Source organism: Lutzomyia longipalpis, chromosome 1 (assembly GCF_024334085.1).
Source record: "Lutzomyia longipalpis isolate SR_M1_2022 chromosome 1, ASM2433408v1".
In the NCBI taxonomy this organism is placed as follows: domain Eukaryota; kingdom Metazoa; phylum Arthropoda; class Insecta; order Diptera; family Psychodidae; genus Lutzomyia; species Lutzomyia longipalpis.
In genome coordinates this window covers 23,978,799-24,006,415 of record NC_074707.1, presented here as the reverse complement: position 1 = coordinate 24,006,415, position 27,617 = coordinate 23,978,799, and the positions used below count along the sequence as shown (strand labels likewise).

Below are 27,617 nucleotides of genomic sequence, written 5' to 3'. Positions count from 1 at the left end.
GCTTTGATACACTAGTTTAACTGCTTTGAAAAAAAAAATATTGGAACATACGACTATTTTTGGTATTATTGTAAGTAATGATTCACAAAAAAACTATTTCAAAATTATTAAGATTAAAATTATAATGAAAGAACGGAAATAACTAACAAACATACTTATAATATATGGCTTATAATAGCTTTAATACGGTATTTAGGTTTGGCATTTAAAATAAATGAGCAACGCATTAGGTACGGCACATTATATTAAACAATTTTGTTCTATGAGATTTGTAGTTAAAGTCTCGGAAGTAATATAAATTTATAGGGTTTAGGTACAAAGTTTTGTTAAAAAGAAAAAAACATCCCGAGATATTAATTTAATTGCTCTTATAAAATGAAAATTCGTATTTCAGATGAAAACAAAAATTATATAAAAATAGACTTTTTTTAGCTTTTCTTTTTAATAAAAACTTACTTTACGCATTGGTTCTTAAGACATCACTTGTATTTCGATTAAATTAACAACTAAATGTTTGTTCCAAAGAGAAAGGAGAACAAATTTAATTACTCACTATCGACAATACATCAAGTGAACATAATAGATTTTATATAATCATATTTTCATTAACAAAAACAAAATGTTTTCCATCTTATAGTCGACGTCACGACTAAGATGAATAAGAAGTTAATTTAAATGAGGGATAAATGCAACAAGAAAAAAATTGTAAATTGTGTAATTGTTTCTACATATATATTGTTTTGTCTATAAAGTGACAAAAACAATAGCTTTGCTATTGAAATCGCAACTTTAAAAATTTTTGCAAAAGAAGTGGAATTGATGAAAGAATACAATTTTCATGTCACGATTTATGAAACTTTCTCTATTCTGGATTTTGAATATCTCTTTACATCATACATTTTGGGTGCTATTCAAGATCATGATCAGTGCGGTTTGTTTCAACAATGATCAGTTACTACGCGTTGTTCCATCAATTTCTTCAATTGGCCAAAAACTCATTCATCTCAATGAGAGAGGCGTACTATTGCGTAATTTTGTTGATGTGTGCACCGAGTAGTTTTTGTTGGTTTCTTGCGTCACAAACAAGCAAAGCACTTTAATCTCTCTGGTGCTGTACTTTCTTTCTACAATATGAGGCAAAATTATATGATTTTTGCTCTTTTAGCCAATTTTCGTATGGTCCAATTGCTATTATACTATTTGTTTTGAGATCACAGCGATTGGGATATAATTGCACATTGCGGCACAAAAAGTTATAAAATTCTGCATTTCACTGTAGTTGGGTTTGTTTATCAACAATTTTTCTACAATGGAGTGTCTGGAGACAAAAATTATTTTTTGTTGTCTCATTTGGATGATTTGCCAGAAGAATTGATAGCAATTATCAGAAGGTCAGTTTGATAAAGGAAATCCCAACGATCGATTTCCAATTTTCCGCGTATGTGCTTTAATTTTTTTTTGTTAAAAATAAATCTGTCACTATGCTTATGTGAAAAGAGACACAGAAATATGTATATTTTTTATGATAAAAAATTAATACGAGCATAAAAAGAAATGAAAAGTCATGCGTTTATCAACCGACTTTTAAATTGATAAAACCAAAAAAAAAATGAAATAAATGCAATTACATCCAATAAGAAGTCTGCTACTATCAACAGGTAAGATTTTCTTTTTCAGATCCTTCTATCTGTGAAAAATCAAAAATATCTTGAACATTTTTTGAAGGAGATAGGAATTAAAAAAATATATTTTTTCTGTAATAAAAATATTCTATTTCGTGATAACAGAAAGAAATTGAAATAAATTGATTTAAGAGCGAAACAAGAGTTATTTTTATCCTTTCTTCCTTGATACTTTGCTCCTCCCCTGAATTGTTCTTCTTCATCTTCTTTACAGACAGTAATTGACCTGGATTTGATAGAAAAAAAAACTTCATTATAAATCATTTAAAAGAATAGTTTTGAGAAAAAATTTACCTTTTCCAGGATGCGATGTATTAACTCCTGGCATCATTTATTGTGGCTGGAACTTGCACCTCTAGGCCATTCATGGACTTTGTAAGGGTAATTTGACATCCGAGACGCGATGTGTCTGTGAGATCGTACGCTAGATCCAACATATCGAGCTCCTCGTCGCTTGGCTTCTCCGGCAAATCATCAAAGTCCTTCTGCTTGAAGATGAGATGACACGTGGAGCAGGTGAGTGTACCTTCGCATGCTCCAAAACCTTCCAAATCGATACTATTGTTAACAACCGTGTCCAGGAGTGTGTCCCCAACCTTGGCTTTTGCATTTACCCGTTCACCATTCGCTTTCACGAAAGTCACGTCAATCCTTATGAGACGAAAGAATGGTACCACATAAAAAGAAATAGAAAAGAGAAACATTAAATCATCAAGGGAGAGTCAAGTCACGGAGATTACGTAAAGCCCGACAGAGGAATTTTGTTGCAATTGGCAAAAAAGGGCAAGAACTCACTCTTCTTTGTCCAACTTGGGTAACCCCGTGGAAAGTCCTTTTGTTGTACCATCCAGGAGCCGCCGTGGGAATGTGGAGCACCGCACAGGTGACTTCCGGATGTACCTGGAGACAATTGCAAGTGACTGCGGGAGACGAAGACTCATTTTGGCAAAAAATTAAAAACGTCCCAAAGGTGTCACAGGTATGGAAATTTTACACGGAATGAATTCAGGTATAAATGAAGTGACCAGAAGCACTTGATAAGAGATACTAAATCTTAGTCGCAATTGCTGGTACGTACAAAATTATTATGTGTGTGCTTTCTGAGCCGATCCCTATAGCGCATGAACTTAGAAAGCAGGGAAGTGTTCGTGGAATTTTCTATTTCTATCATTTGTGTGGAATTTCTCCGCGGACTGTAGTAGTGAGCTTCGTAATTTTATTGGGGTGCATGACATTTAAAAATTTTAATGTAACTGTCGTTTTTTTTCTTTCAATTTCATTGAAATTTGTTTTTGCTTGAGTTTCATTGAGATGAGGTGTTGGAGAGGCAGTAAAAGGTGGAGTATATTCTGCAAATCAGGAATGCCCGTATAAAAGTACATTGAGGTTTTATCAAGACACAGCAAAAATTATTTTGTTTACATTTTGTCTCTCAATGCATTCCTTGATTCCTTTTTTGTTTAGAAAAAGTCAGCTATCCCTATTTGGTGCCATGTGATTTATCGAGCTGATTCAGGCAGAAGGGCTTCGTGGAAGCAGCTCAGAAGAGTATTTGACTCCATCACAGTCGCCGGTGAAGTTACCAAAATCACCCCGAGGTTACAGAGAAGGATTTAAGAAACAGGGATCGGGCTTTTACGTTTAACTTTTCATGGAAACCATTATAGGATGAAATCGACAGACGAAGTTGTGTACGGTTGAGCACGCTCTGTGTACTTGCACTGGTCTTAGGGTATTAAGACAGGATGTGTTTGGAATATCTGAAATGAATCTGGGAAGTGTCGCCGTACTTAATGTAGACACTTTCCTAGCTTTTTGGAAGATTTTGGATTGATTTATGGTAATATGTTAATGACTTCATAAAGATACCAATCTAAACCCACTAATCCACAAGTTAAGTGTCAAAGCAGTGTCTTACCGCCTTGGGGGATACGAAGAGCCTTAGCGGCTCAGTGATCTTCAGCACTGCTTTGGAGGACAACAACAATCTACAATCTACAATGGATAGAAATCTGTGTGACGATATTTTCCCGCTATTTTATTGCCCAAGGAAGAGGGAATCCCGTACCTTTGAAACGTCTTAAATAAAGTAAAGTTAGACAGTAGATCTGAGGAATCTGAGGTCTTTTTCGTGTTTTTACCATAAGAATTATTACCAATGACCGAACATAAAACAATGTACCTTTTCTATTGTTGTGCTAGGGCCTGATGATGACCAATATATTTGGCCGAAACGCGTCGCTAAACTAAACATCGACTTCATTCACTGATGAGTGCTCCCCCGAAGAAAAAAAAAGCGAGTTTACATTTCATAACGTAACATAGATCTCAAAGAGAAGTGCAAAGACTGCATAATTCCGGATACCAAAGCTAAGGAAATGGTGGATTAGTCCGGATTCAGCTTTACAATTTTAGCCAGAGCTTTTGTCAATGCACAAAAATCTTACAATTTTGTAACTCTATAAAAAGCCGGAGCAGGGTATACATTTTATCTTGTTGATGAACCTCTTTTTGTACGCCAACAAACACAGAAGCAAGTGAAAGTGATTCGAACTGGAGGGTGGATGACTGTGCGAGGGTGGCCGAATGAGGGTGCCGAGGTTCTTGCTAGCCGCTCATCGAGCTCGGCGTTCAGTCAGAAAAATCGCGTCCGCGAGGTAGCCAGCAGCTACATCCCTAGCGCGCGTTTTGTGTCGGAATGATAAGGTGGTGAACATCTTGTGAAGTTCTGTAAGTTTTCCCTTATATATTTCTTCCTTTTTAAAATCATTTCTTTTAAATGCTAGTGGTAGGCTAATGAAAAATTTGTTTTTCTTTCGAATGATACAATCTGTGGAAATTGGGTAAATTTTAGGCGGTCCTTGCTAACTGTGCCATTTTTAGGATATTTTTTTTATAACATTGTCGGTTTTCATTAGAGTGGAACAAAAAAAACTCCCCTTGTAAAACTATGGCTATATGTAGTTGCGAAGTTGAAAAGAAGCTCACATACGAGGCACAGCATCACTTTTCTCAGTGAGAAAATTTATCTTTTCATCTCGAATGAGGAGGCAAAGGAAAAAGGAGAGAAAGATGGAGGAGAAAAATCTCGTACGGGTGTAGGAGTGTGAGTTGCTTGATTTCACAATCCCCTGCCGCCTCCCAACTCCCATCGAAGAAGAAAAATCAATACATTTTTCTTTTAATATTTTTTCATTATCCCTCGAAAGTTGTGTGTCTCTCACTGTGAGAGAGAAGTTTCCCCATCTCGCTCTGGCACTGCAAATTTTTCGTGTTCCTAAATTAAGGGGAGGGGTGGAAAAGTTCGTGAGGGGTTTTCCGAACCGCACTTTCCACTGTGAAGTTGAAAGAAAATGTGCGAAAGGGAGAGTGAAAAGTGAAAAATGAAGCGTAGTGAGAGTGGGACAGATGACTTTCAAAATGCCAACCCTCTCGCTCTTTCACTTTCATCTTCATCATCCGGGGGGGAGATTCGAATTTTCCAATGGCCGGACGGACACTGGCCAAGGAATTTCCCTCCTTCTATCCCTTTTTCCCACTAGACAGAGATAGCGCCAGTGATAAATGCCGACTTTTCCCTGTGCAAGGGAGATGGAATCGAAAATTTTCTTTCGAAAGCGAATTTTTAGGGGGAGTGAATTACACTTGTGTAGGTTTTTGGTCACCCTCACTGGTCAGGCAATTTCAAATTGGGATCTGGATAAAACCATGGAATTCACTTAAATTTCACTCTCAAAATTAGATCAATAAATTTCCACCATTCTTCACGCACTTTTCACTTTTTACACCAAATTCTCAATTAGAGTTTATTTAAAGTATGAAGAAAATCTCGCGGAAAATTCATTAAAATATCATTTTGTGAGTCCATTTTCACGCAATTTCATTGATTTATGCACTCATTTTGTGAAAAGGATGTTTATTGCAGGTGTTTTTTGACACCTGGAACTTTGTCTTGCTGTTAATGTATGAGGACACTTACTACTTATGTATACCTATGTAGGTTAGTAATGTTTTGGAAATGTAGTACAAACTCTACAAACTTATGTATTTTTTTATTTAAAAAAAAAAAAAACACCTTTTTAATTTTCTTGGCAAAGAAAATTGGATATAATTAACTTATAAGATATTTCAATTACTAAAGTTCTCTATATAGAACAGTTCTTAGAAATTCTATTTAAGAGAAAATAAATTATTAAAGATTACAAATTATATTTAAAAACAAAACAAACATTTTCTAATCACGAATTCTATACCTACATTTCGTAATATTTCCACGTTATTTGAATAAAAATACAGTAAAAATTCTAGGAATTAAATTGATGGAAATGGAACGACGTCACTTAATGATCATCCAGCGATATGAAAATGTTTTTGAGAAAAATAGCAATGAAGTAAAATTAAACCACTCGCACACTTTTCTCCATTTCTCTTTCAAACCTCCATCCCCCTCTGTGCCCATTTATAGACCGAAAAGGGAGGTGAAATACCACTAAAAGTTGTGGGGTAGAGCGGGGGAGGGAATTTGTTGGTCTCCCATAAAAATATAAAATTTCATATTACACGCAATGTGTTCGAGCATGAAAATTTTAATTTGAATCCTAAAAACGCCCAAATCGACCAAGTTTCTCCTCTCACGACGCGACCGCACGCCGCTCCTGAAAAGGCGAAAGGGGTGGGTGAGTTCAGTTCGTTGTATAAGTATATGTTGTCGTTCAATAGGGGTGGCTCGTGCCTCAAAATTACTGTTTAAACACCCGCGAGGTAGGTTTTTCGACCAAAGTGTAAAATATTGACTGATTTTCATCTTGTCGATTGAATTATTGAGTGGACTCAATGAGTGAAATTATACACCCCTTTTTCTCTCTTATACACCCCCGCTTTTCTTTGTGTGTTTCCTCTACACTTTTCCAATAAATTGATGGTAAATTTTCGGTGGTTCTTTGTCGTATTTTTGAAGGGAATAACAATGATTCGAAGGCTGCATTATAATAACAATTTTTTCTCATTATTTATTTATTTATTTAGAATGCTAGCTTAGGATATTTTTTTCTGAAACATAGATATAGGGCCTAATTCAGCGACCAAGAAACCCTTGAAATTCGCTTGAAATCTTGAAATTTCAGTACAAAATTCAAAGATTTCAAGGGTTTCTTGGTCGCTGAATTAGGCCCATAGTCTAATTTTGAAATAGTAAAAAAGATTTATTCGAAAATTGAGAAGATTGAGAACGTTACATAAATATCCGTTCTTGAAGAATTTTCTAGGAAATTACCTAATAGATTCAAAATATTCTAGGAAATGTTTTGGCTTTAAATCATTAAATTTCAACGCGATATGACCTTTTTTCGTCGTGTTTTCCTCCATCCTTTTTGAGGTTGGGCAATAAAAATTTTCATTTAAATATTTAACACACGAAAAGTATACGTTCTTGATTGCAATAATAAAATCATTATAATATTGAAATATATTTTTATTTGCTCCCAAATATATTTTTTTAAGCCTCTAAGAATGGGAATGGAAAAACATTTGATCACGCAACTTTTCCCGGTATTTTCTCTCCAATTTCCCATCATCTCTACTGGATGGAATTTAGTTTTTTTTTTCGTTGCTCAGAATAAAAAGAATTTGGGTAAAAATGAAACCTTGTCCGCGCGACATGGGGAAGGAGGGAAAATAATGAAGGGAAGAAGTGAATCATAAAAGTGAGGAGGGATTTTTGAGATAGCAACAGCAGTATTGGAAAAAAGCAAATAATGAGGGTTGCGACCAACCCTCAGGGGGTTTTGGAGAGTGTCCGGTGAGCAATAAACGGATCGCGATTGAGTTCTTTATGGTACAAATTTCGAGGATGGCCTGTGATGATATGGCAATTTTATTATTTTCCACCCGAGAGCGAGACGATCGGAAAATTGCGGGGGTTGAAGTGAGAAGGATGGCGAATATCATGGGGTGGGCATGACTGAGAAAATTGCAATTCAATATACTTCCACTTTTCATGTACCTTCATCGATTTTGAGAGCAAATTTCACCAATCTCATACAAGTATAAATTGGTACGACTTGGCAAAATAATATTTCGACCATCCCTACTTACCTAGGTTTGTCTGGGATTTCAGAAACTTTCTTATCGTACATCAATTTTATTTTTAATTTTTTAAGAAAAGTAACTTTATGAAAAATTAAAAAAAAAATATTCCAACTGGCAAAAAAAGTTTTAAAGAAATCCCTAAATTCCTAAAGATTTGTTTTTAAGAACTATGATTAAAAACATTTTAAGTCAATAATTTTTTTTTATGAAAGTAGAACTTTAATAAAATGAATACTTCTCTGTATTTTTGTCAAATCTAACTTTTTTTCAGTAATTTTTTTTTGAATTATCTTCCTATATAAGTATATTTTTCTTCTGAGTGATTGAATAATTTTGACAAAAAGAAATTTTCCGGAGGCCACAAATGGAGAACGAGCCTTTCTATGTCTTTATTGCAAAGTTTGATAGATTTTTTATAGCTGCGATTTTCTTACTACCCCTACCCCATTCATTTACCCGTGAATTGTGGATTTTGGGGTTGTTTTCACGACCGCATGAGCGAGCGAGAAGGCGAAAATATTTTTATTTATGGCTTTATAGCGAACTGTGCGAGACTTTCTTTTGCCTCTCCTCATCATCCATCCTTCGATATTTAGAGATGTATGGCTGTGTGGGTAAAATATTTTTCGATTCTGTCGTGGAAAATCGTCAAAGCAACTGAATTTTCCCCTCATCCCGCACCCGTGAGGTGGCGCACGAAGGGAAAAAAAGGAATCTTCGTGGTAGAAACGAGAAAGTTGCGAATCAAACCCACCCTTATCGGATATTTCAGTCTCCTCCTATGCGGAGCTTATATGTACCTTCCTGTACATATTTTTATATAAATAAAAATAATATATGTTGAGACACACACGAGAGGGACGATGAATTCGCCTCTCTGGCACATTAATATAAGAAGCTTCCTTCCATCCCCCACATCACAGACTCACAGAAAAGCTCTCGTCTTTCGGAGGCTCTCCAATGTATGACAAAAAATTTTCCCTCATGTCCACCCACTTGCCACCCTTCGATGTGGGAAGCTCTCAATTTTTCGGACTCTTCTCCACAGGGCGAAATTTTCCACATTCTTCTTCTCGGTCCTATTTGCTTGTCACTTTAGTCACAACTGTGTGTGCTTTTGAAATATGACAAGAAAGCTTTGAAAGCTTCTTTATGCTATGGTATCATCTTTGGATTTTTGTGATAGACTAAAAATAACTTTTAAAAATTATTTTGAAATTTTTAAATTATAATGAGTTTAAAAATTAAACAAATTTTAAATCTTTTCTTTATACTTTATAACATTTACAATACTTTTAGAAAGATTTGGGAACTTTTTTTTAATGACAATCCTAACAGTTTAGAAAATTGATTATGGTAAAAATATTGAGAGATTCAGAACCTTTCATGTGAATTTCCAAAGTACTAGGCATCTTCAATTTTGTTAAATTCAGATGAATAAGTAAAAAGAAAAGAAAGAGAAAGAAAGAAACACTAACGGATGGATTGCGTTGATATTTTCACCAGGGAGTGCAAAATCAGTCAGATCTACTCACCTATTTGGTTAATTTGGTCTGTTCTTCTTCATCTCCACTGGCCCAGGAGATGTATATGTATGTGGCGAGCAAAAGTAAGAAACTGCCTCAGCCCAACGTATTCTTTCGAGAAAAAAAATCACCCTCGGCCCACAATTCATCTCTCTGGGCATCAACTTTCCGTTTTCAGAACACGTCCAGATGTCAAGCGGGCGGTAGAACGCGGGGGGTAGTGCGGGTGTAGAGGAGAAAAAAAAAGAAGGAAAATTTATCCACATTCCACCATCTCGAACACACGCACGAGCCACTCTTGCATTCAACAGCACCCCATAAAATGTGAGCCAGAAGAAGCCAGAGAGAGAAAATCAACCCCAAAACACAATTCCTCCTTCCGCCGCAGCCACCCACCCCGAAAACCCACAGAGCAACAACGGGAGGCTAAAAGTTGTGAAAAATTTTCCCCGGAAAGTAAAATAAATAAATAAACTTTATTATTCTGTCCCTCCCTTTACCCTCTCATTTCCTCCGTATGCTTCTATCTTTTGGCCAAACTATTGATCGACGAACGAGGGAAAATTGACAGTCAGTGGAAAATAGACAACTTCTATATACGTTATATACCTCCCACCATTCACAATTTGAGTGGAAATTTTAATGAATTTTCTTCCCCAAAGTCAAGAAAAGCTTTTAGTTTTAATTATTTTTTAATTAGGAAATTAGATTTTTAATTGGAAAATTTTCTGAAAACTTTGAAAGCTTCACGCTCTACTTAACTACAAAGTTGATGAAATTGATCATTCTCTTTGCTTTAAAAGTTTTGGTTTATTCAATATACATATAAATGGCTTTTTAAATTACTTTTCTCGGACAAATAATTGGTTTCTTTAAATTCAACATAAAGAGGATTCCTAAAAAAGTTTCTTTTTTTATGTCTCATTTTCTTATCCATTATAATTTTCCGCTTATATACATATGTATATTTTTCTCTCCCCATTTGCAATAACAGATTCTTATACCATAAAATTGAAGCGCTTGCCCGGGGCTCCGGTTTTTGGGGCCGTGGATCAAACTCAATCAACCTAACCTCACAATTCACTCCTGGTTTTCTTTCCTCTCAAAATAACTCTCTCCACAAGTCCCTTCACTTTCTCCTCCTTCAATCACTCCTACAATTCACACTCTTCGCCTTCAAACCTTTTCCAACTCCTTTTTTCACTCCGAAATCTCAATTTTTCTCACCTCCAATTCTTCACACGTGCAATCCAACTCCTTATCCACATTCCAATCCCCTCTTCTTCTTCTTCCTTTTCCAACCCCGATCCTTCTCCTCGATTTTAAAAATCCCATCGACCGTTAACGGTTTTCTTTTCTTTCTCCCTTCAATCATCTCACCCACCACCCTCAACATATTTTAACAACCCCCTTTAAGTTGTTACATTATCCCCTCTCCCACACAACAGAAATTTGCCAACCCTTTAACGGGTTAGTCAAGTCCCAACTTGACATTATCAAACCTCATGGATAGACGTCTTCCACCATCCTAGTCCAGAAATTTCTCCCATTCAATTCACCCTCATTGATCATTCATCATTGTATTCACCATTGGGCAATCGGCTAGTATTATCACATTCAGGTTTCCCCAATAGCACACTTATTTTCTCCCTTTTCAGGCTAAGATATGCCATTAGTTCCACGCCACCATTAACTCTGCTGCTCCCGTTTTACCGAGCCCTTGTGTCCAACAGAGTTACATTCAATCTGTTGCTCCCGTTTTACCGGGCCCTTGTGTCCAACAGACTCATTCTCACCTATAATACTAACCCACAACCCAATGCACATCCACACTTCACAATTCACTCCTCAATTTGGGTAAATATCTCTGGGGTCCAAATCCTTTCTATGATAAGTGATCTTTCGCCCAGTCGCATGATCCTTGACAACATACAAGTTGGAACCCAACTCTTCAACAACTTCTGCTTTAAGCCATTTGGGCATCAATTTTCCCATAACACGTTTTCCCGCATCCGAAATCGGGAAATTCCGCCTCCACACTACTTGTTTTCGCCTCAAAGGTTGTGCTCGATTCCTCAGATTGTATCTCTTCGCATTTCGTTCATTTCCCTCCCGGATTCGATCAGGTATATCCTTTCTAACCGACAACAAATCATTTACCCGTTTTTCAAAGTCAGTGTTTAGCTGTATCTCCTCCGGGAGATAGTCACCACCATCCACCGCCATTTCCATCCCAAAGTTCAAATAGTACGGTGTGCGTCCCGTAACTTCATGCATGGCAGATCTAATTGCCATTCCAATTTCCCCTATGTGACGATCCCAATTGGTATGAGAGGCATCCTTCACATATCCCCTTATTGCAGTACCAATCACTTTATTTACCCTCTCTACCGGATTTCCATTAGGAGAATACACAGCCGTCTTCTGGTGAGTTATATTAAACTCTCTCAAAAACGACTGAAATTCATTGCTCACAAATTGAGTTCCATTATCTGAAATCACAATACGTGGGACCCCAAAAACATTAAAGACATGTGTCTCCAGTGTCTTTTTAAGCAATCCCACTCCCGCATTTCTCAATGGAAAAATCAAAGGGAACTTGGAATACAAGTCCACAATGACCAACAATTGAGTATTCCCGAATCGCGATCGAGGAAAAGGACCCATGTAATCGATACTGATAGCCTCCCAACATCGCTTCACAATTCTTGGTTGCCCCATAGGAGGCGTCAAGTTCACATTCACGTCCTTTATCTTACGACACACCTCACACTGTCCAACATACATCTTCACATCCCTAGCTAGTCCTGGCCACCAATATCGTTGAACAATTCGTTTCAAGGTTTTCAAGTTTCCAAAATGAGCAGCCTTCGGATCATCATGAAACTTTTTAAGAATTTTCAACCTTTCATCCACCGGAACTACAATCTTCCAACTCCCATCATCACACAACGAATACAACTCATTCTCAATCAATTTGTATTCCGGGAATTTGTCCGGCATTTTTCTCACCTTGTTTACCAACTCATCATACCACTCATCCCCTGTACCTACATTCACTTCCTCCTCCGCCTTATCAACCGCACAAACCTCATGTCCCTCTGGATCGACTGCCTCTTCAGCCAATTCAGAGATGTTCCGAGACAAAGCATCAGGAATAATATTGTTACATCCTGATCGATGTACTACGCTAAAATCAAACTGTTGAATTTGTAGAGCCCATCTACCGATTCTTCCTTTCGCATCACCCTGCTTGAGCAACCATTTAAGTGCCTCACTGTCAGTCACCACCACTACTTTTGATCCTTCAAGGTAATGTCTCCATTTATTCAGGGCCACGATCACACTCAAACATTCTCTTTCTCCAATCGACCATTTCTTTTGCGTTTCTGACAATTTCTGAGAAATATACGTCACCGTATATTCATCTCCATTATCATCTCGCTGAGTCAACTGGGCCCCAATACCCACATCTGATGCATCAGTACACACATGAAACACCCTATCATACTTTGGATTTCGCAAAATAGGGGCAGACCCCAAAGCCCTCTTGATTTCTTCAAACGCCCTCTCAGCTTCACTCGTCCACACAATTCGATTTGGTTTTCCTTTCAAAAGGTTGCTGATAGGAGCCATGATTTTGGCGTAATCTTTAATAAATCGCCGATTCCACCCACACATACCCAAAAGCTGACGCACCTCTTTTACAGTTGAGGGTTTTGGGTAATTCTGGATTGCTTCAATTTTATCTGGCTCAATCTTAATTCCCTCCTCATTGACCACAAATCCCAAGTATCGCAGCTCTGGTACACAAAACTTTGATTTGTCCCGATTGATCGTTAGTTTTGCCATCTTCAACCTCTCAGCGACGATCTTCAAGTACTTCACATGGCTCTCAAAATCATCGGTAGCCACGATGATATCATCCAAGTACGTCCACACATGAGGAGCCAATTCCGGACCTATCACTGCATCTGCCAATCGAGCCATGGTTGCTGGTGCCCCAACAAGGCCGAATGGCATTCTTGCAAACATAAAAAGGGGTCTGCCAATCAACGCAAATGCAGTTTTGGCTTGTGCTTCCTCATCCAGAGGCACTTGCCAATATGCATCACTCAAATCAATTGCTGACAAATATTTGGTCCCTCCCAAATTCGATAGTATGTTTTCCAAATGGGCATAGGATAAGTATCCTTCACAGTCACCTTGTTCAAGGCTCGTGCATCCAAACACAGCCTTATCTTTCCATTTGCTTTAGTAGTCACGGTCATGGCAGACCTCCATGGTGACTTGGCACATTTCTTTATCACTCCCAACTTCTCCATTCTGTGCAACTCTTGATCAGCAGCTTTCAAAACATGCGGAGACACTGGATAGCACCGCTGAACAGTGGGCTTCGCATCACCTGTGTCAATCGAATGAGAGACCAACGGAGTACAACCAAAATTCCCCTCTGATGTGACCGGAAACAACTTTACACATTCCTCAATCATTCTCTTCTGCTCCTGAGACAGCCAAGCTTCCACATCGATTGATGCCACAGATTGCTCATGTATAAACGGCAATGCTGGACTCAACCCAAACTCCCGCCAGAAATCCATACCCAACAACAGTTCTTCTGTCACTTCAGGAAAAATTGGAATTGTCAAAATTTGTGACCTCCCATTGAATGCCACAGGTACATCAACCTCCAATCCTCCTCGCATTCTCATCCCAGTAGCTGAACGCCCCCTCACCTCACTATTTCGGACTTTCAGCTTCGCTTTGTTCACAATTTCCCTCCATCCGCGACCTAGCACTGACGTTGTCGCGCCACTATCTAGCATCCCCTTCACCACCACCCCATTCACATCTACGTCGACAAACATACGATTATCTCCCTGACGAGATTCCGCATATACCACACACACCTGTGTCTCACCCCCCTCTTCAGATGAGGTTTTACTTCCACCCTGTCTAACATCACCACCTTTATTGCAAGATTTGCAAGTTTTCGTCGTCACGTCAGCCGCTCCACACTGATAACAAAGAAATCTGGCTCTCCTCTTCTCCGGACATCTCAATACTCCATGGCCAGAACCAAAACAATTTGCACAGGAAAACGAATCTTTCTTTTTCTCAACTGTCTTACTCTCATCTACCTTACGCTCGATTTTCTTTTCTTTCTTCATCTCAATTTTCCCCTCACATCCTTTCTTTGCATTCTCAACACCTACGGCTGCCACCTTATCAACCTTTTTCGCCACACTTTTCTCATTAACTTCACACAATTTCTCCGTTTGTTCAATTCTCTTGCAGAACACTGTCAACTCCTCAAGTGAATACATAACCTGACCACCCATTGCCCTCAAATACATTGGTGACAAATTCCTGTAAATAGTACGGAATCTTTCATGCTGTGACATTGGTGGTACCAACTCCTTCATCATCAACTCCATTTCGGCTCGAAATATTGCAAATTTCTCACCGGGTTTCTGTTTCCTTTGTCTGATTTGCTCCCTCAATCGTTCATAATACTCTTCATCTTGAAATTCTGCCACAAACAACTCCGTGAAACTTTCCCAATCTTTAAATTGGTCCTGACACGCCCAAAACCAATTCTCCACCCCCCCTTCCAAAATTCTCCAAATTGATGACAACAATTCCGCATCTGAGATCCCTTGAGTCATCGCCATCCTCTTCACTTGGATCAAAAACTGATTCGCGCTCAAACCTTTATCTCCACCACTAAATTTAATTTTCCACTCTGTTATTGGCACTGCACGCCATCTTCTCTCCTTCATACTCCCCATACCTCCCACATCTTCCTTGGATTCTTCATTTCCCATTTCCAGCTGTACGTTCACCAATTTCTCTCTTACCTTTTCAGCTTCTTCAACCTTACCATCAACTCCTGACATCACATTCTTCATTCCTCCACTATCCTCCATCATTTTCAGCTCAAATTACTCAAGAACAATATAATATGGGCGCCACTGGCTTAGATGGAAGCCAGACCAATGATAATTCAATTTTTAATTCACTTCAATATCACAATATTAATTCACAATGTCCAAATTATGCGCATGTGCCCCCACGTTGGGCGCCAAATGAAGCGCTTGCCCGGGGCTCCGGTTTTTGGGGCCGTGGATCAAACTCAATCAACCTAACCTCACAATTCACTCCTGGTTTTCTTTCCTCTCAAAATAACTCTCTCCACAAGTCCCTTCACTTTCTCCTCCTTCAATCACTCCTACAATTCACACTCTTCGCCTTCAAACCTTTTCCAACTCCTTTTTTCACTCCGAAATCTCAATTTTTCTCACCTCCAATTCTTCACACGTGCAATCCAACTCCTTATCCACATTCCAATCCCCTCTTCTTCTTCTTCCTTTTCCAACCCCGATCCTTCTCCTCGATTTTAAAAATCCCATCGACCGTTAACGGTTTTCTTTTCTTTCTCCCTTCAATCATCTCACCCACCACCCTCAACATATTTTAACAACCCCCTTTAAGTTGTTACAAAATGTTAAGTTACGACTTTTTAATAGACGAACTCCACCATCTGGAGCTTTTTCTTCGTCACATATAATTTCTTCTGTCACAATCAAAATTCCGCCAATTTTCCACCCCCATGCCATTGACTTTTCTTTCACTTTTCCCATCCATCCCCCTACCACCATGATACGTCTTTGAATCAAAGACAGATAAAAAATGTTGCGGGGAGAGAAATATGACGGAGTCTTGACGAGTGCCTCGAGAGATTTCACCATAAAGATTTCCGCAAGCCCGCAAAGTTCGTGCGTAGAGTTGTGCAGAAGGGAAATGGAAATGTCAGAAGGGGACATCTATCACGAGAAAAAAAGTGTGTAGCGTCTTTTTATTAAGTCCCTCTGATTTATTGCTTCCATCGTAAAATTCTTTCTAGTTGTCCACTTGAATTTACATAAAAAGATACAAAAATTCTGAGGGAAAACAAATAAAAAGAGGAAAATATTGTTGAATCTTTCAGCTTAAATTGTTGAAAATTTATTTATATGGCAACCAACGTGGCGCCACGTTTCTTATAAACTCTGTTATAAAGCTTAAAAATACAAGATTGATTTTTTGTTTGGTTTATTGTTTTCTTAAAAATAAACAAAATTTTTCACCAAAGAATTTCAAATAAAAAGTAAAATTAGCATTTAAGTCGTTTACGTCTAAGAAAATCAAAGTCAAAAAAGAAATTACTTTAATTAAATTTTCTAGTACCTCAACTATATGTAATTCAGTTGTTAAGGTATACAGAAAGAAAAGAAAAAAAAACCATAAACGAATTTTCTGCGGAGAGCTCCAAAAAATGGTGGATGAGCTTTATGAAGCAAAGTGTAATTTATGTGAAGTCTGAATCAACTTATGTAACAAAACGAATATATGTGTGCGAGTATTGTACTACATACACGTATCTATAGGTACATATTGAAAACCAATATCGCACAAAGAAATAATTTTCCTCCCATATAATATTGCTCACGGCGAAAAATCAAACTTTTCCCTTCTTCCGTTTCCTCTTCTCTCTTCCACTCTTCGTATTTTATTTCTTTTCACATTCCACGGTAGTAAAGGAGGGGAGTTGAGAGAGGAGAATTGCTCGAATTACTCTTGGCATTTTTCATCCCTCACTGTCTGTCTTTGTCTGCTGAAGCTCCCTGGGTCATTTTCTTCTCCTTCATGCTCGGAAAAGAGATTTTAGGGCCAAAAGAAAGCTGTGAGTATGCGAAGATTTTTTTTTCATTTTGTCTTATGAGCACAAAATGGAAACTTTGTGAATTCCTTCCAGAACATAGAAGGAATTTTGTACATAAGCGGTTGACTTGGGCATAGACTAAAGCATGAGTTTAATTTTCATGAATTTTAGAACATTTCAAACTTAAAAAAAAACGTAAGAATTCACAGAAAAATATTCGAATTTTCCCACGTCTCACACCTTTATAGTTTCTGAAGAATTTTTCCATGTTTTCTCTCGATATTCTATTGCTTTGCAGACATGCTTTTGTGGAACTAGGTTGTAGGGGAGTGAAGTATGACGCTGCGACGGCTTGTAGGGCGCAATTTGATATAAATGGATATGTATCGTGAAGTGATGGAGACGCCTGGTGCCGGGGAAAACTCCCTGCGCGACGGGGGAGTGCTTCAAAAATTCCATCATTTTTCCACACCCACAGTGGATGAGGGAAGATCATGAGCTTTCTGGGAAAATTATTACTGTGTCCCCTTAAGCTTCAATGAATTCTCTGCTCGGTCCGTCATCCAATTTTATGGTTTCCCTTCAATTTCTTCCAACTTATTGCTGATGTGTGTATTTTTTTTTATTAAGTTAGATCTTTTAGGCCTGCTTTTTCAAAGATTTAAAAATCGTGAAAATTTTCAAAGTCTTTTTGGATTTTCTTTCTCGCTCATATGTGAGAATATCGAATGAATTGGGGTACAAATTTTTGCTTCACATTCACTTCCTCTCATTTTTCACTCGCCCTACACCCGCCCATTTCTCGTCTACCTTTTCATGATGGGGTGGTGTGGGGGTGAAAGTGAAATTCTGACCACAATGGAGGTAAAATGCCAATTTCAATGGGATTCTGGGTACAAGACATTATTTGCCACACACACCTTCTTTTACTTTCTTTTCTCCTTTTTTGCCATCGTCCCTCCTTGTGTGTTTCTATGTGAGAAAATTTCACTCTCATTTATTAGGATTCACAAATAAACGATGTTTCTTGAAATATTTCAATAAGTAGTGAAAATTTATCTCAAGACTGAATGTTTATTTTGCTCCTTGACCTAATTCTAAGATGTGTTCAATTGACAATAAGTAACTGTATTCCTTATCATTAGATTTTAATAAGAATTCAAAAAAAAGTATTAGAATTTATAATTTGAAATTATTTTGAAAGCTTGAAAAAAAGCTCTATATTTATTAACTGCACTAAATCGTCACTTTTAAATTTTATGAGATCTTTATTCACATCACATTTGAATATTTTTTTTTTATAAAGAAGAAGTATCTACAATTTAACTTGAGCTAATTGGATGATTAGGCTGATAACAAGCAAAGCTTTCTAATTGGCCACCTAACGCACTGTCTACGTCACCACTAGGTGAAGCCACAGTGCAAGGTAAATTTAAATAGGCTGTATGTAGATGATTCTTTCATGGCCTCCTTGAAATTTTCAAATATTTTTCATTGCGGTGTTAACCCTAAAGTTCACATCTTTCAAATCCAGAAACCCCCATGTGTGTGCGAGTGTGATAAAAGGAATCCGCAAAAGTGGATGCGAGTGAGAGGGAAAAGCAAGGACGAAGGAAAAATAAATAAAAATTTACTAATACTTGAAGAAAATTTCATGTGTTGAGAAGTTTTCCTGGTGTGTGTCGGACTTTTTTCCCTCATCTTCCTCTTTTTTGCCTTTGCCTCTCCAGCAAGCAGTGGGGAGTCTGTGGGCTGAAGTGGGTGGCAAGTGGACAGAGTCCGAGAAAAAGCTCTCACACAGATGTGGGTGTAGAAGAGGGTGGTTGAGGGCATGCTCTGTGTTGTGTGTGGATTTTAGTCATTTCACCCATCGTGGGGCTCCTCCTGGGGAGGGGATGGGGATGAATTGCGTGAATTTTGCGAGGGCCTTAGGGGTGAGAGTTCAATTGAAGCCAGAGATATGAGTGAGCATGTGCCTGCTGGTAAATTTTGTTTGCAGAGAAAAATTTTTTGTGTCCAACATTTCGAGTGACTGAATTTTCTCATCTTTTTGCCCGAACCTTTTCTTACCGCCCTCCCCGCTCTTACTTCCCTTCGGTATCCAACGGAGGAAAATTGTGGTGGAAAAAGCAACTTTTTTCTCCACAGGCCAGAAGCCGAGTGGTCGGGGGTTGAGGTATGGGAGGGGGTGGGGGTGGGTATATAAAACTTGGAGTATGAAATATATCGAAGGAGAAGAGAGAAGAAAATTGAGCACAAATCTTCAGTTGGTGTTGCTGGAAACAATGTCAAGACCACGCATGTGTTGCCTCCCGCATCATCCTTCCGGATGCGAGAGCTCTCACACGGGTGGCCAACGGGGACGGGGGGCAACGTGTGTGGGCGAGAAGATGGAGTGTGGCTGGGGGAAAAAGGAAAAATTTAATTACACTCAATGTTCCAGTGGCCAGGACTTTTCACAAGGAAATTACATTAGAATCTCCTTCGGATATTGCGAAAGGGATTCTGAAAGGGGGAGTGAGAGTGGACGCACGAGGAAAACAAAAATATAATTAAGGAAGCGTCACAGAGAATTTCTGCCGCACAACCACGAAGAAGATGCCATTTTCGCGATTGGCAATTTTTCCCTTCATTGTATTATCTATCTTTTTTCCAAATATGTAATCTAATTCTTCAATGAAAATTCAATGAGAATATTCAACAAGTTCATAAATGATTTTTAGTTGACTTGTTGAGATACTTGGCTCATGGGATATCTTCACAAAAGAGATTTTTTCTTATTGTCCCCGAAGGATGTGAATATGAAACTCCATTCAAAAGGAGTTATGCAAAGTTGGGAAGGGTGTGTTTTATGTAAAAAGCAATGAACATTTATGTAAAAGTTGAGAAAATTTGAAAACTTTGTTAAGTGTTTTATATGAAAAGAAGGAGTGAGGATTTAACGAAAAGTTTAGAAGTTATTGAACTGAGAATCCTGAACTTGGAAAAAGGGTCTCTTTGACAATATTATTATGGAACTTCGGTGAAGAATTAAAAATTTTAAGAGTTCTATTTTAAGTAAAAAAAATTTTTTTTGAAGAAAATCAAGAAAATACATGAAAATTATTCATAAAACTTTTGCTTAGTTACATTTCATTATTCATCCACCCCTATATAATGTACATAGAAGGCAAGTGGTGCAAAATTTGAATTTCTACTTGGAAGCGTGATAAATCGAAGGGTAACTCGTGTTTCCCTCTTTTACCAAAAAAAAAAAGCATTCCAATAAATTGGAAATCATCAATCGAGGTCACAAAATTCAGGGGTTGTTTTTGTGCTTCACTTTTCTCTTTTATTATCCCAAAATTATTTCTCACCTTTCCAAAACTGGTAAATTTTTGAAAATCGGGTAATCACAGCCAGAGATATAGCCACTTAAAATTTGCCTTCAAAAATATCCCATTTTAGCCTTGCCCGAAAACTTTTCGCGGGTAGTGTACATATTCCTCCGCCGCATATATGGGGGACAATTTTTGGATTTACCTTTTTATTTGATTTTTTTTGTATGTTTTGTGTGTATTTTTTATGTGAAATTAACAGCAGTCTTTCGTGCATGTCTTGCAGATCGTGATGGCAGCTTCTGTATACGCCACTCCACCACCTGATTTAAGTGGCGAAGACACAGCCCTCAGCGATATTTCAAATTCTTCACAAGCCAACAGTACAAATTCAACGTCACAGAAATTAGCCACCAAAAGAACTTTGTCAACATCATCCTCATTTGTGAATAATTCACCGAATTCATGCAACTCATCATCTACCACTGGTGAGTAATTTTAATTAAATTTCACGTGAATTCGCCATTGTTTTAAGCAAGGACAAAAGATTTCCCTCAATAGAAGCCCCTGTGAAGTTCTGTGGGTTAAATCCACTTACTAAATTAATAATTAACATTGAAAAATTTAGTTTTAACGAGGGTGTGGTGCGATATTTAATATGTTTTGAGCATAAAAATATTGTAAAAAATGGGTTTTTAGGCAAAAAGAAATGAATTTTTATTATTTAGTTTGAGATAAAAATGATGAGTGATAAATAAATTGTGCAAAACTTAGAATTGATACGGTGAATCATAAATTGAGAAAAATATGCTGCGTCTTAGTTACGTAAGTTTTACGTAATCCCATATTCCTTCTTCAGGATCAACAACAGCTGCTGCAGCAAATAATGGAGGTGGTGGCGTGGGAGAGTCCACGGCGGCGGATCTTTCGAAAAAGCGACGTAAACAGTCAACACCTATTAGGATCTCAGCTCTCTCGGATACAGTGGGTGCAAATAATGGGGTGGGTGAGGAAATGATGATGGACTCATTGGCGGATAAATCGGTGGATGTTGTGCAGAAAGCGGCACTTCTTTTTGGACACCTGCAGCAGTTGCAGGATTCACAGAGTCCGCACGAGCAGTCGGCCAATGAGATAAACTTTGCTTCATTCGTTGAAACAGAAATGAAGTCCCGCAGTACAGATGCATCTGAAGATGATGATGAGGGCAATCGATCCCCTTGCATGCTAAATTGCACGGAGTGTGAAGCGAAATTTCGATCAGAGTTAAAATTGAAGATTCATCTAATGCATGAACACAAGATTGTTTCCTTCAAGGAAACACAGAACAGAGGATCCCCGGAAGCTGGGGAGAAAATTAATGAATTACCAATGATTCGAGTGAAAAAGGAACCAATGGAGTGGGAGGGTGAAGAGCGCCGTATGGAGGCTACAAACTCTTCCAAACAGGACGACTGGTTAGCATCGCTTGCAACAGCAGGACTCCCATTTCCATTTCCACCAGAAGCTGCGGCTGCACTAACTGCTGGCGGTTATTTGCCACTCCTGGGCGTTCCACCTGTGGCTCCATTCTCAACGAATGCCGATGGCCTCCCTTTGCCACGTCCAAATGCACCCCAGTTGCGCATCTTCAATCCCGAAGCATACTGCGACCTGTGCAACAAGGAATTCTGCAACAAGTACTTCCTCAAAACGCACAAGGCTAACAAGCACGGCATCTATGAGACTCCTGTGCCAACTGTAAATGAAGTCGCTCAGGCTGGTGAGCGCCAGGCGCAGCAGATTCATCAGAGCATGGCGCAGGTGTTCCAGCAACAGCATCAGCAGCAACAGCAGCAACAACAGCAACAGCAGCAACAAAATCTGCTACCGCCAGAGCCGACAATTTTCTGTGACATTTGCTACAAGAAATTCACAAATATATTTGCCATGAGGCGTCACAGGGCTAAAGCTCACGAAACTGAGGATAACAAGACGGAACAGGAATCATTTGATGGAGAAAATCAACCATTTAGGCTGCCAGATGATTTTCGCCAGGACTTTACAATTGAACAAGAAGACACGAATTTTACACCACAGCCACGAAAATTGTCACCAGCATCGAGTCAGCAGGCAAGAGAAGCGAATTTCAGCGTGGAGAAACTAAAACGACTTGGTGTAATCAATCCTGAAGCATTCTGTGAACTATGCTGCAAGGAATACTGCAACAAATACTTCCTACGGACGCACAAGCTAAAACGTCATGGAATTTTGATGCCACCAGATGATGCCAAGGAGAATGTAAATGAACGCAATCCTTGGCACTATGTGCAAACAAGTCCGCTTAATCTTATTATGGGAGCTGACTTTGGTCAAGTACAGCAACTGCAGCAGAAGATGCTTAATGAGATAGCTGAGAGACCTCTTAAGTCTCCGGCAGAGAAGACAGCTTTGGATGGAAAATACAGCGGTGATGCAATGAAATCCGATGAAGGTGACAAGACAACCGACTCTAAATCACCTAGACGAACTCCAACGTCTCCTATGACTGTTGCACAAGGAGATACAGATGCTATAAGTGTTGATCTGCAGAAGCTTCAGTCGATGATTCTCCAGCTAAATGATCTCAATGCACAGCGAGCTACTCAGTGTACAGTTTGTGGTAAGGAGCAAGAGAACCAATACATGTTGCATGCTCACATGATTGCAGAACATGGAAGTATGACGTCTGCACCGGTGGAAAATATCAAAACCAGCCGTAGTTCAACTCCAGGCCCTTCGGCTCAAACAACTCCGAGTCAACCGACTGGAGAAATGTGCAAACAGTGCGATAAGGAGTTTCCAAATATTGCAAGTCTCAAGCAACACGTTGTGGAGGTTCACACATCCTCTGCTAGTCCTCCGTTACCAAATCGTGAAGGTTTCGTAACGCCTGAGCGTCCTAGTGGATCAGTTCTCCAAATGCCAGCTACACCACATCAGGCCGATCGTCGACCACCCTATACAATTACACCAACATCAAGCTACTGCGAAATCTGCAATAAAGAGCTGTGCAACAAGTACTTCATGAAAACTCATATGCAGAGGATGCATGGGATTGAAATAGAAAATGGCGCTCAGATTGGCGGTGTGATCTGCAACATTTGCAACAAGGAACTGTGCAGTAAATATTTTCTACGTGTGCACAAGCATAACACGCATGGAATAGTCGAGGAGGGTGCTCCGCTACCTCAATCACGTCAGAATGGAGATCAAGCTACTGCAGCAAGCGCAGAGGAAACATCTGGCTTTGGGAGCATTGATGGCAGTAGCAACATGAAACCGGGTGACTTGGCAGATCTCAGTAATCGCTATTTCTCCCACTTCACCGAAGTTTGTCCCCTCTGTAGTCGTCGATTCCGCAGTTCGAAGTGGCTTCGAGCACACTTAATGAGTGATCACGGGAAAGCGGGAACGGATAAGCTACGTGACATTGAACAGAGACTAAATCTAACAAAAGCACACAGTCCCACGCTCAAAATTCCTAATGGGGCTTTTGGCCTTGCAGCCGAAGCTAGTGCTCTGAAGTCTTCACTCTCGGGGTTGTTTGTAACACCACCTGGCACTGCAAATGTAGCCACAAGTGTTGCTGATGAGGCTATCATGAACAGCGGTGGTAGTGGACGAATGAAAGACTACCAGTGTTCTTTCTGTTCCTTCTCGACACCCTACTACGCTTTCCTCTTCATCCATGAACGTTCTCATACCCTCATCAGTCCTGCTGCTGTTGCATCACTCACTGCAGCAGCATCACATCGCAATCCACCGAGTAGCCATCAGTCTGAGGGAGCTGTGTCACTTGCAAAGGAGCCACTTAGTATGTCGCGGCACTTTCAGCCACCACCGCCACCGCCCGCCGCCACCTCCAGCGACGTCGCCTCGGCACCACCCACCATGACCAAGTCTGAATCCAACAGTATGCTCGCTGACATGGCTAACCTGACGCAGCGTCCAGCCATCTATGCCCTGCCACAGGAATCTGAACCAATGATCATGCAGTCATTCCTCCTGGAAGAAGCCATGGTAACTGAATCAACTAAGGATACAAACAGGTTTGTGCCAGCAGTTGTCTTTTTGCCCGTACGTGAGCGCATCAGTACCTCCATTACGGTGTCGTTCTCATTGACGCCTGCCTAGAGGCTCCTACCACCATCATCTGACCTTTTCTTTAGCCTCCCCTACGAACCTGTGATCCCCATGAACTTTCCCCCTGTCCCTCTAAGCTCCATGCGAACCTCGCATTCCATTCCAATGATCCAAAGACAACCCTCAAAACATTCCACATGGGGCTTTCCTTTCATTAGAGAATCAAATTGTATGTATCCAATGCGACAAGAGAAGAAAGCTCTCAGGGGAAAATCCTCAGATAAGGGAGGGTAAGATAACAAAGCAAAACATGACGATTATGAAGAAATCAACACAAAAACGGAAAGACTGAGAACGAGTTTTTTGTTAAAACGAAAAGACATTTTCATGAATTTTGACCACAAAACTTGGCTTAGGGCTAAGTTAGCCATCAAACGAGGTCGTCTTCCGGAGGCTACATCCTTAAGCGGGGACATCTGAAAGACCTAAAATATACAAGAAAAGGCAAAAAGAGGAATCGACGCAAACAAAATGAGAAAACACCTTACACCTAAAGAAAAAACAAAAATATCGAGAACATCTTGTTAAATAATAATTGTAGTTTTATTAATGAATTTTTTAAAAAGAAAAAAAAATGAGGATGGAATGAGAACTAAATAGAGTCAAATAATAAATTCTAGTTATTAAAGAAGAAGAATAAAATTATAATTCTTGGTGATGTTCTAACAAAGTTCCTATAAATAAATCTAATGAAAGTATAAAGAGTAAAACTAGTGGAGATAACGATGGAAATTAAAAGATTAAAGTCTTTTTTTCATGGAAATAAACTATCTCGATATAAGAAGGATACAAAATCAAATCAATAAATGATAAAAAGAAACATTTTTGAATTAAATTCTTGAAATTTTAGGGGTTTTTTTAAGTTATAAATTATTGGCTTTTGCTCAAAAAATTTTTCCCAATTCTCCAAATAAAATTTGCATAAAGGATATCTATATAATAAAGAAAGGTCTCTCTAAAATTTCGTTCCTGTTCATCTATGCATTTCTACACCGTTGGTCCGATCGTGATGAAATTTGGTAGAGAGACTCCTGATACCAGGCGGTTTTTACCAACGACATTCATTTTCCCCCCAGAGCCCCCCTTCACATAGCCCCCATATAAAAATCACGCTTTTTTGACTACTTTTTGAATCTGGCGCCATAAATGTTGTATGAAATTCACTTTTTCCCTTTGAAATATCTGTTGGAGGTTTTTGTGTGGCCCATCTATATAATAAAGAAAGGTCTCTCTAAAATATGGTGTCTGTTCAGTTATGCATTTCTACACCGTTGGTCCGATCGTGATGAAATTTGGTAGAGAGACTCCTGATACCAGGCGGTTTTTACCAACGACATTCATTTTCCCCCCAGAGCCCCCCTTCACATAGCCCCCATATAAAAATCACGCTTTTTTGACTACTTTTTGAATCTGGCGCCATAAATGTTGTATGAAATTCACTTTTTCCCTTTGAAATATCTGTTGGAGGTTTTTGTGTGGCCCATCTATATAATAAAGAAAGGTCTCTCTAAAATATGGTGTCTGTTCAGCTATGCATTTCTACACCGTTGGTCCGATCGTGATGAAATTTGGTACAGAGACTACTGATACCAGGCGGTTTTTACCAACGGCATTCATTTTCCCCCCAGAGCCCCCCTTCATATAGCCCCCATATAAAATTCATGTTTTTTTTACTACTTTTTGAAATTGGCGCCATAAATGTTGTGTGAAATTCACTTTTTCCCTTTGAAATATCTGTTGGAGGTTTTTGTGTGGCCCATCTATATAATAAAGAAAGGTCTCTCTAAAATATGGTGTCTGTTCAGTTATGCATTTCTACACCGTTGGTCCGATCGTGATGAAATTTGGTAGAGAGACTCCTGATACCAGGCGGTTTTTACCAACGACATTCATTTTCCCCCCAGAGCCCCCCATCACATAGCCCCCATATAAAAATCACGCTTTTTTGACTACTTTTTGAATCTGGCGCCATAAATGTTGTATGAAATTCACTTTTTCCCTTTGAAATATCTGTTGGAGGTTTTTGTGTGGCCCATCTATATAATAAAGAAAGGTCTCTCTAAAATATGGTGTCTGTTCAGTTATGCATTTCTACACCGTTGGTCCGATCGTGATGAAATTTGGTAGAGAGACTCCTGATACCAGGCGGTTTTTACCAACGACATTCATTTTCCCCCCAGAGCCCCCCTTCACATAGCCCCCATATAAAATTCATGCTTTTTTGGCTACTTTTTGAATCTGGCGCCATAAATGTTGTGTGAAATTCACTTCTTCCCTTTACATTTTTTTTTGATATTGATAAGTGCATGCTTCATCACAATTTTTCTCTTTCTAAAACTTGCGCGAAGCGCAACAAATCCCCGCGAAGCGGGGCGAGGTAAATTGGAGCGAAGCGACAATTTACCTCGTTTGCTATATAGATTCAACAAGAGAATTATATACCTACATAATTCCTAAACAGAGAGCCAGGTTTAATTTTTTTAAACAATATACAGGGTTATTCTCAATATTACAGGATTAATTCAAAACCAGGAAATTGATTCATTTAAAATTTATGCAAACAGTTTGGATAAAATTTTAAAATAGTTCGATTTTGCAATTTCGAATAATCCTGTATTAATTACAAAACTTTAAGTTTTTCCGGAGGGTGAGTGGCAATAACAAAGATCAAAAAGAAAAATAGCAAGAGCAAATATTTTCAAATATATCTCATAAACCGAATCCAAACGTGTACAAAGAAATAAAATAAAATTAAAAATCTCAGGGCTAAATAGTACAACCAAATAGAGGAGTTTTAAATCCATCGAATATATGAATAATATTGTAAATTTATGTAAATAAACGGGAACAGGTATTCATTTGAAAAAAGTATTACGGAAGATCCCCAATCTAGTCACTCACTAGTCAAAGCAGCAGTTCATTTTATTACATCACAAAGTTCTTCAGAAAACAAGGAGATTTAAATAAGTATAAAAAATTAAATACTTAAAGTATTTTTTTGGAATAATTTAAGAAGATCTGAATTGTGAGCACAATTCAATAGAAGGAAAAATCTCCAAAACAATTTCTAATGATTGAAATTATGTAGAAGGAATATGTCAAATATGTAATGTTTTATATTTTGTCACATTCGTTT

General features: G+C 38.7%; 2 protein-coding genes across 2 annotated transcripts; one reads left to right on the top strand and one right to left on the bottom strand.

The window, feature by feature from the left end:
- Positions 1 to 1,781: 1,781 nt before the first annotated feature.
- LOC129797347 (adrenodoxin-like protein 2, mitochondrial) lies at positions 1,782 to 2,821 on the bottom strand. The gene is made up of 3 exons (XM_055839789.1): positions 2,478 to 2,821; positions 1,977 to 2,333; positions 1,782 to 1,908 (listed from the first exon to the last, which is right to left on the bottom strand). Exons 1-2 carry the CDS (start codon positions 2,621 to 2,623, stop codon positions 1,997 to 1,999), a joined length of 483 nt encoding a protein of 160 aa, XP_055695764.1. The 5' UTR covers positions 2,624 to 2,821; the 3' UTR covers positions 1,782 to 1,908; positions 1,977 to 1,996.
- Positions 2,818 to 27,035, top strand: LOC129797344 (uncharacterized). The gene is made up of 6 exons (XM_055839785.1): positions 2,818 to 3,068; positions 3,147 to 3,522; positions 3,577 to 3,771; positions 3,885 to 4,412; positions 20,604 to 20,805; positions 21,177 to 27,035. Exons 5-6 carry the CDS (start codon positions 20,610 to 20,612, stop codon positions 24,470 to 24,472), a joined length of 3,492 nt encoding a protein of 1,163 aa, XP_055695760.1. The 5' UTR covers positions 2,818 to 3,068; positions 3,147 to 3,522; positions 3,577 to 3,771; positions 3,885 to 4,412; positions 20,604 to 20,609; the 3' UTR covers positions 24,473 to 27,035.
- The last annotated feature ends 582 nt before the right edge of the window (positions 27,036 to 27,617 follow it).

Excerpts from the sequence above, each read along its gene's own strand:
- LOC129797347 (XM_055839789.1), bottom strand. The coding sequence starts at position 2,623 with ATGAGTCTTCGTCTCCCGCAGTCACTTGCAATTGTCTCCAGGTACATC. Across the intron at positions 2,334-2,477 it reads CCCAAGTTGGACAAAGAAGA|GATTGACGTGACTTTCGTGA; the intron begins GTGAGTTCTTGC and ends TCGTCTCATAAG.
- LOC129797344 (XM_055839785.1), top strand. The coding sequence starts at position 20,610 with ATGGCAGCTTCTGTATACGCCACTCCACCACCTGATTTAAGTGGCGAA. Across the intron at positions 20,806-21,176 it reads CAACTCATCATCTACCACTG|GATCAACAACAGCTGCTGCA; the intron begins GTGAGTAATTTT and ends TTCCTTCTTCAG.